This window comes from Elephantulus edwardii, unplaced genomic scaffold (genome assembly GCF_000299155.1).
Source record: "Elephantulus edwardii isolate Elephantulus edwardi_28Jun2011 unplaced genomic scaffold, EleEdw1.0 scaffold00314, whole genome shotgun sequence".
Classification (NCBI taxonomy): domain Eukaryota; kingdom Metazoa; phylum Chordata; class Mammalia; order Macroscelidea; family Macroscelididae; genus Elephantulus; species Elephantulus edwardii.
The window spans coordinates 657,465-666,390 of NW_006400064.1; the positions used below are offsets into that span (position 1 = coordinate 657,465).

General features: G+C 41.3%; 1 protein-coding gene across 1 annotated transcript in view; it reads left to right on the plus strand.

The window, feature by feature from the left end:
- The first annotated feature begins 658 nt into the window (after positions 1-658).
- LOC102852207 (leucine-rich repeat-containing protein 48-like) overlaps positions 659-8,926 on the plus strand; it is a 156,054-nt gene continuing 147,786 nt past the window's right edge. Inside the window, exon 1 of the mRNA XM_006901182.1 lies at positions 659-818. Within this exon, the coding sequence (XP_006901244.1) occupies positions 659-818 (160 nt within the window). The remainder of the gene's footprint in view (positions 819-8,926) is intronic.

Genomic DNA, 8,926 nt, shown 5'->3' on the forward strand with positions numbered 1-8,926 from the left:
GTGTGTGTCTGTCTGGGGCTCTCCGATCTTGCCTCGTTCTCTCTGTCTCTGGACAACCTAGGTGGCATCTACCTCTGTCCATCTATCTTATCTTCTGGCTGTCTCTGCTTTCCTCATGCCAGCCCACCCCACAATGTCAGTTCCTCCTAGACTGAACATTTCCCTCTGATGGTCATGCTTAGCCTGTAGCCTCGCAGACATCCTTTTCAGGAGGAAAATACATATGGCCAGCCCAGGTCATCACCACTGAGCTGCTTGCAGTGTTTAGGGGTTAGAGGTGCAGGTACAAAAGTGACTATGTACGTGAATAAAATATTTCCTGATAGAGCAGGAGGCTTCAATCTATCTAGGAACACAATCAGAACGTGGTGCAAAGAAGCCAAAGCAAAGATGAGTGCATAGACTGAGGCCTGAGGCAGGCTAAGACTCTAGGAGAGATGAGTGAAGACTCCAGTCCCTGGGGCTGTGGGTCTCTTGGAGAGGTGAATGAAGGACTTGCATCTATTCAGGTATAAAGAACAGGGTAGACATCAGCCTCTGGCTACCCTGACATCCCAGGGACCTTTTCTCGGAGATTTCACTATCCTACCCATGTCCTAAATAAAAAGAGCAGCCATTAAGAGAGAAGTGTGGTGTTTTGCAGAAGGCAGACAGAAAGATGAACTGGCTGTATGAGTCCATGGAGCCGAGGGTGATGGATGATGAACTGCTCAAGCTGGCTGTGGCCGAACAGGGTCCTCAAGAGGAGGCTGGGCAGCTGGCAAAGCAGGAGGGCATTCTGTTCAAGGATGTCCTGTCCCTGCAGCTGAACTTCCAGAGTAAGTATGTCTGGGTCCCTGGGGGATGGGAAGGCCTTCTTCCTAGGAGGGCCGCCTTCATTTTCTCTACTCTCAAACTCACCCCAAGTCCCACGTTCACAGGCTCATATCAGCATTAGGATTTGCTAGGTTTGAAAGCACAGGAATGACAAAGATGTTTTCAGACTAGTGATTTACAAAATTGGACATTAAATTTTGTTATTGAAGCTGATGTTAGATGGATCTAAGCTGAAAGCAGAGAATACCAGAGGAATGTCTATCTGTGTTTCATTGACTATGCAAAGACATTTGACTATGTGGATCCTAACAAACTGGCTGACTCTGAGAAGAATGTGAATCCCAGAACACTTGATCATTCTAATGCAAAACCTATACTTGGACCAGGAGGCAGTCGTCAGAACAGAGCAAGGGAACACTGCATGGTTAAAAATTGGGAAGGGCGTACGCCAGGGATGCATCCTATCTCCATACCTTTTCAACCTATATGCAGAACAGATTATCCGGGAGGCTGGGCTCTATGAGGAGAAATGTGGGGTCAAGATTGGTGGACGATCTATCAACAATCTGCATTATGCAGATGACACAACCCTGCTTGCTGAAACTGAAGAGGACCTGAAGCACCTGCTGCAGAGGGTCAAGGACTGCAGCCTACAATATAGAGGCTCAATGTCAAGAAGACAAAGATTCTCACCACTGGACCAATTGGCAGCATCAGGATGGATGGTAAAGAGATTGAGATGGTACACAGCTTTAGTTTGCTTGGCTCCACAGTCAACACTCTTGGCACTAGTAGCCAGGAAATTAAAAGGCGCATTGCCATGGGAAAGTCTGCTGTTAGGGACCTCTCCAAAGTACTGAAGAGCAATGGTGTCTCTCTGGAGACTAAGGTGCGTTTGATACAGGCCATGGTCTTCACAATCACTTGTTATGCATCAGAGAGTTGGACAATGACTAGGAAGGATAGAAGGAGAATTGATGCCTTTGAGCTGTGGTGCTGGAGAAGAGTATAGAGAGTACCATAGACTGCCAAGAAAACAAACAGATTCATCCTGGGAAGGGTTAAACCGGGTGGCTCCTTGGAGGCAAGAATTCTAAGGCTCTGTCTAACATACTTTGGACATGTTATGAGGAGAGACTGGTCCTTGGAGAAGGACATCATGATTGGGAGAGTGGAGAGACAGCGCAGGAGGGGAAGGCCCTCTATGAGGTGGATTGATTCAGTGACTGGGATAATTGGGATGGGAGTGTCAGAGACAGTGCAATTTGCACAGGACAGAGCAGAGTTTATGGCTGTTGTACATAGGGTCGCTATGAGTCGCAAGCGACTCGATGGCACATAACAACAATAACAACAACAAATATCACTAGTATTGAATATTCACAAAATTCTTGATTCTGACTAAGAACCTAGGAAAACATAAAACTACCACCTCTAAATCTAAATGAACTACAAATATTTCCAGCACACAACTAAATAAAGGGTCCTTCAAGTAGGTATCCTTGGTAGGCAGAACCTAGGTGGGTGGCTTCAAGAACCCAGGATCCCAGAGTGAGAAGTTCAGAGAGGAAGATCTGTCCCTGGGGGACAGACAGCTTCAGAAAAGGAGTGACAGAGGGACTCAGGGCCTTGAGACAGGAAACCCTCAGGAGGAGCAGCACCACCTGAGAAGAGCAAGGCCTCAGTCTCTGCATTGGCAAAATGATTGTCACCCCTGTCCTCAGCTGGCTGGGAGGACATGGCATGACCATTTGACACAGGATCTGGCTTAGGGAAGAGCCAACATGCACCGTGAGTCAGCTGAGTGCAGAAGAAAGAGATATGGGACCTGCAGGAAGGCTGGGGCCCACCCTGGCCAGGCACCCAGTCAGCATGGAAGCCAATCTCACCTTGGCCCTGGGTCATAAAACCCACAGACCCTCCATAGTGTGGACTCAAGATTGCTTACAGCTCTGCAGAAATAGGGCTTGCCACCCAAAGCAGGCTTCCAGCCCCCAGCCATAAGGGCCTAATGTTTCCTGTGCTTTTGTGTCTACACCCTCTATTCCGAAACTCCTCTTCTTACACATACCACACATACATAAGGTTCATTTAATCTTTACGATATTTATGAATCATCAGTAACTGTTCCCAAAAGTCAGAGTCAAATCAAAGGTATTGACCCTCCAACAGGTTTTTGAGGTTGTAAATCACATGGTGATATTTCAGCTAACAGATGCTGCCCTGGACATGCTCACCAAGTTGAGTGAAGAAATCTGGAGAACAACCACTTGGCCAGCTGACTGGAAGAGATCTGTATTTGTTCCCATCCCAAAGAAGGGTGACCCAGCAGAGTGTGGAAACTATAGAACAATATCATTGATTTCACATGCAAGCAAGATTCTACTGAAGATCATCCAAAAACGACTCAAACAGCACACCAGCAGAGAACTGCCAGAAGTCCAGGCTGGGTTTAGAAGGGGTCCTGGTACTAGGGATATTGTAGCTGATGTTAGGTGGATCTTACCCGAAAGCAGTGAATACCAGAGGAATATCGATCTGTGTTTCATTGACTATGCAAAGGCATTTGACTATGTGGATCCTAACAAACTGTGGCTGACTCTGAGAAGAATGCGAATCCCAGAACACTCGATCGTGCTAATGCGAAACCTATACTTGGACCAAGAGGCAGTCATCAGAACAGAGCAAGGAAACACTGCATGGTTCAAAATTGGTAAGGGCATACACCAGGGATGTGTCCTGTCTCCATACCTTTTCAACTTGTATGCAGAACAGGTTATCTGGGAGGCTGGGCTTTATGAGGAAAAATGTGGCATCAGGATTGGTGGAAGATCAATCAACCATCTGCATTACACAGATGACACAACCCTGCTTGCTGAAACTGAGGAGGACCTGAAGCGCTTGCTGCAGAGGGTCAAGGACTGCAGCCTTCAATATTGGTTGAGGCTCAATATCAAGAAGACAAAGATTCTCACCACAGGACCAATTGGCAGCATCAGGATGGATGGTGAAGAGATTGAGATTGTTCACAGCTTTAGTTTGCTTGGCTCCACAGTCAACACTCTTGGCACCAGCAGCCAGGAAATTAAAAGACATATTGTGATGGGAAAGTCTTCGGTTAGGGACCTCTCCAAAGTAGTGAAGAGCAATGGTGTCTCTCTGGAGACTAAGGTGCATCTGATACAGGCCATGGTCTTTGCAATCACTTGTTATGCATCAGAGAGTTGGACAATGACTAGGGAGGATAGAAGGAGAATTGATGCCTTTGAGCTGTGGTGCTGGCAAAGAGTGTTGAGGGTACCATGGACTGCTAAGAAAGCAAACAGATTGAACCGGGATGCTCCTTGGAGGCAAGGATCCTGAGGCTTCGTCTGACATACTTTGGACATGTTGTAAGGAGGTACTGATCCTTGGAGAGGGACATCATGCTGAGGGTCGAAGCATGGTGCAGGAGGGGAAGACCCTCTATGAGGTGGATTGATTCAGTGACTGGGATAATCGGGATGGGAGTGTCAGAGACAATGCAATTGTCACATGACAGAGCAGAGTTTAGGGCTGTTGTACATAGGGTCACTATGAGTTGCAAGCGACTCGATGGCACATAACAACAACAACAACATACTCCAAGCAGTGTAATAGCTGGGTCAAATGGAATTTCTATATTCAGCTGTTTGAGGAAATGCCATACTGCCTTCCAGTGTAGTTATACCCTTTTATAATCTCATCAACAATGTATCTCTCCATATACTCTCCAGCATTTATTACTAGCTGTTCTGCTAAACTTTCTCACTGTTACTGAATAAGAGGGTAACTCATTGTTGTTTTGATTTGCCAGTGATTTGGAGCATTTCTTCATGTTTCTGTCCGGCCATCCCAATGTCATTCTCTGTGAAAAGTCTCTTGCGCATTTTGTAATTGGATTATCAGTCTTTTTCTTGTGAAGGCCCAGGAGTATTCTGTAAGCTTTTGTTATAAGACCCTTGTCTAAGATGGTATTGCAAAATGTTTATTCCAAGTCAGTAGGTTTTCTTTCTCATAATTTTCTTTCTTTTTTAAATGAGATTTTAATGAAAGTTTATAAATAAGTTGGGTTTCCAATTATTCACTGTTGCACATTTTCCTGCCTACTGCCCCCCCCCATAGTTTTTTTTCTTGAGGAAAAAAGTTCTTTCATTGTTATACAGTAACCACCCAGACCATTTTATTATGCAGCTCTTATTCTGGACTCTTGTAATGCCAATAATACCTAATCATATATTCCTTTTATATAGTTCTTTCATCTCTTTTAATGCTGTCTACCTTATTTATCCCTTATTTTCTTAGTTTCCCCCCAACACCCATGTCAGTCCTGTTTTATAACAGTGGCATTATGCCGTATTTGTCTTTTTGTGACTGAGATATTTGACTCAGCATAATGTCCTCCAGGGTAACCCGTTTTGTATAATAATTCATGAGTTCCTTGTTTTTCAATGCAGTATAGCATTCCATTGTGTGAATGTACCACAGTTTCTCTATCCATTCATTTGATGATGGGTATTTGGGTTGTTTCAACTCTTTGTTATTGTGAATAAAGCTGGGTCATATAGTATTTCTATTTCCAAATTTTTGAGAAAATGCCATACTGCTTCCATAGTGGTTACACCATTTTACACTCCCACCAAGAGTGAATAACGGTTCCACCAAGAGTGAATAAGGGTTCCAGTTTCTCCACAACCTCACCTGCATTTGTTGTTTGCTGTTCTGTTAAATTTTGCTTTTCTTACTGAGGTGAGATCATCTGTCACAGTTGTTTTCATTTGCATCTCTCTTAGAGCTAGGGATTTTGAACATTTCTTCGTGTGTTTGTTCGCCATCTGAATGTCTTCTTTGGTGAGGTGTCTGTTTAGATCCTGTGTAATTTTTCAATAGGGTTGTTTACCTTTATCTTGTTGTGGTGCTCGAGTACATTATAAATTTTAGATATAAGTCCCTTATCAGACATATCATTACCAAATTTTTTTTTCCAGTCTGTGGCTCCTCTTTTTACCTGTTGGAGAAGTTTTGGGATGTGCATAGGGATTTGATTCTTAGAAGGTTCCATTTATCTATTTTACCCTCTCCTGGTTGTAGGTTTTTCAGGATGCTTGGAAGACTGTTTATGTTGTGGATTAGGGCTTCTAGAGTTCTTGCAAGCTTTTCTTTAATGAAGTTTATAGTCCTTGCTTTTAGTCCTAGGTCCATGATCCAGTTTGAGTAGATTTTTGTGTATGGAATGAGGTGTGGGTCTTGCTTGAGTTTTCTGCAGATGGTTTTCCAATTTTGCCAACACCATTTGTTAAAAAGGCTGTTGTTTTCCCCCCTTACTGAGTTCATCTCCTTGTTAAAAATCAGTTGACCATAAGTAGATGAGCTCATTTCCAGGTTCTCAATTCTATTCCATTGATCTATGTGTCTGTCATTGTACCAGTACTTCGCTGTCTTCACCAACACAGCAGTGTAGGAGGATTTGAAATCAGAGAGTGAGATGCCTCCTACTTTGTTTTTCTTTTTAAGAAAAGAGCCTCTTTCCATTCCAAATGAAATTGGAGATTGCCTTTTCCATCTGGTTGAAGAATGGGATTGGTATTTGTATTGGGATTGCATTGAACATGTAGGTTGTCTTTGGCAGGATTGTAATTTTCACAATATCGAGTCTTCTTATCCAGGAACAAGGTATATTCTTCTATTTTTCTGGATCTCTTTTTGTTTCTTGTAAGAATATCTTTTAAATTTTTTAAAATGAACCCTTTGTGCTTCTGGTTAGATTTCTCCCAAGTATTTAATCTTGTGATTAGCTATTATGAAGGATATTGTTTTTCTTAGCAACAGTTCTATATTCTCTTTGTCACTATAGAGAAATCCAACTGATTTTTGCATGTTGATCTTGTATCCTACCACTTTGCTGAATTGGTCAACTATGTCCAGTAGTTTTCTTGCTGAGTTTTTAGGGTTTCCTAAGTATACTATCATATCATCTACATAGAGAGATAATTTTACCTCCTATTTTCCAATTTGGATACCTCTTATTATCTTCTCTTACCTTATTGCTATTGCTAAGACTTCCAAGACAATATTGAATAGGAGAGGTGGTAGTGTGCATCCTTGCCTAGTTCCTGTTCTCAAAGGGAATGCCTTTAATCTTTCTCCATTGAGAACAGTGTTTCCTCTCGGGTTTGCATATATACTTTTTACTATGTTCAAGAAATTCACCTCAAGTCCTATTTTTTTAGTGTTTTCATCATGAAAAGGTGTTGGATTTTGTCAAAGGCCTATTCTACATCACTAAATAGGATCATGTGCTTCTTGTTCTTTGCTTTGTTAATGTGATGAATTACATTGATTATTTTTCTTGTGTTCAACCATCCTTGCTTACCTGTTATAAATCCCACTTGGTAATGGTGAATTATTTTTTTGATGAATCATTGGATTCTGTTGGCCAAGATTTTATTCAGGATTTTTTGCATCTATGTTCATTAGAGATACTGGCCTATAGTTTTCTATTTTGATGGTGTCTTTACCTGACTTTGGTACCAAGGATATGTTTGCTTCATAGAATGATCTGGGAGAATTCCTTCTATTTCTAGTTTTTAAAAATTTGTTTTTATCATTACTTTTTATGTTTTTACCGTCAAATCGGATCCAACTGGTACAGGAGGCGATTGTTCCTCCTTCTTCAGCAGAGCATCTGGTGGATTTGAACCGCACACCTCTGGGATTGCAGTGCAGGTTCTTGCCACTAGGCAACCAGAGCGTGCCTATTTCTATTTTTTTAAATACTTTATGTCAAAGTGGTGACAGTTCTTCTCTGAATGTTTGATTAAATTCACTTCTAAAACCAACTGGTCCAGGGCTTTTTTTTGGTTGAAAGTTGTTTTATTACCTTTTCAATTTCTTCTTTTGTAATGAGTCTGTTCAGGTGCTCAATTTCAGTTTGTGTCAGTTTAGGTGGGTTGTGAATATCTAAGTATTTGTCCATTTCCTCTAGGTTTTCTTATTTGTTTGAGTATAGTTTTAAATAATATCCTGTTGTTAGCCTTTTTTTATTTTAGTTGATTCTGTTGTGATGTTGCCTGTTTGACCTTATATTCAGATTATTTGTGTCTCTTCCTTTGTTGGTTTTGCTAGTGAGTGGTTTTCAATTTTACTGACCTTTTCGAAGAACCAACTCCTAGTTTTGTTGATGGTTTCAATTGTTTTTCTACTTTCTATTGAATTTATTTATGCTCTAATTTTTATAATTTTAGGGTTTTTTTAGAAGGTGTTGGGTTTTCTTGCTGTTCTTTTTCAATTGTAATTTTTTTCTTGCCTTTTGATGTGTTTTTGTATTGCTATAAATTGACCTCTGGTTACTGCTTTGGCTATTTCTCAGAGGTTTTGTTATGTAGTATTTTCATTGTCATTTGTTTCAAGAAATTTTTTAATTTCATTTTTTATTTCTTCTAATACCCACTCATGTTCAAGCAAAGTGTTGTTCAGCTTCCAAATGTATGGTTTGTTCTCCTTTATCATCTTGTTATTAATTTCTAATTTTGTCACATTGTGCTCCAAGAAGATGCTTTGTACTATTTCTGTGGTTTTTAATTTATTGATGTTTGCCTTGTTATCTATCCTGGAGAACATTCCATGCACATTGGAGAAGAAGGTATACTGTGGTTTTTTGGGGTTCATTAACCTATAAATACCTGTGCGATCGAGTTGGTTTATTGGGTGGTTTAATTTTTGAGGATCTTTGCTGGATTTCTCTCTGATAATTCTATATTTTCTTGAGAGTGGTATATGAAGTCTCCAACTACTATAGTGTTGTTGTTTTTTTCAGTTTTGTTAATGTTTGTTTTATATATTTTGCAAGTCTTTCATTTGGTGCGTGTTGTTGTTGTTATGTTCCATCGAGTTGTTTGCGACTCATAGCGACCCTGTGTGCAACAGCCCTAAACCCTGCTCTATCCTGTGCCAATCGCATTGCCTCTAACACACCCATCCCGATTACCCCAGTAACTGAATCAATCCACCTCATAGAGGGTCTTCCCCTCCTGCGCTGTCCCTCCACCCTACCAAGCATGATGTCCCTCTCTAAAGACCTGTCTCTCCTTAC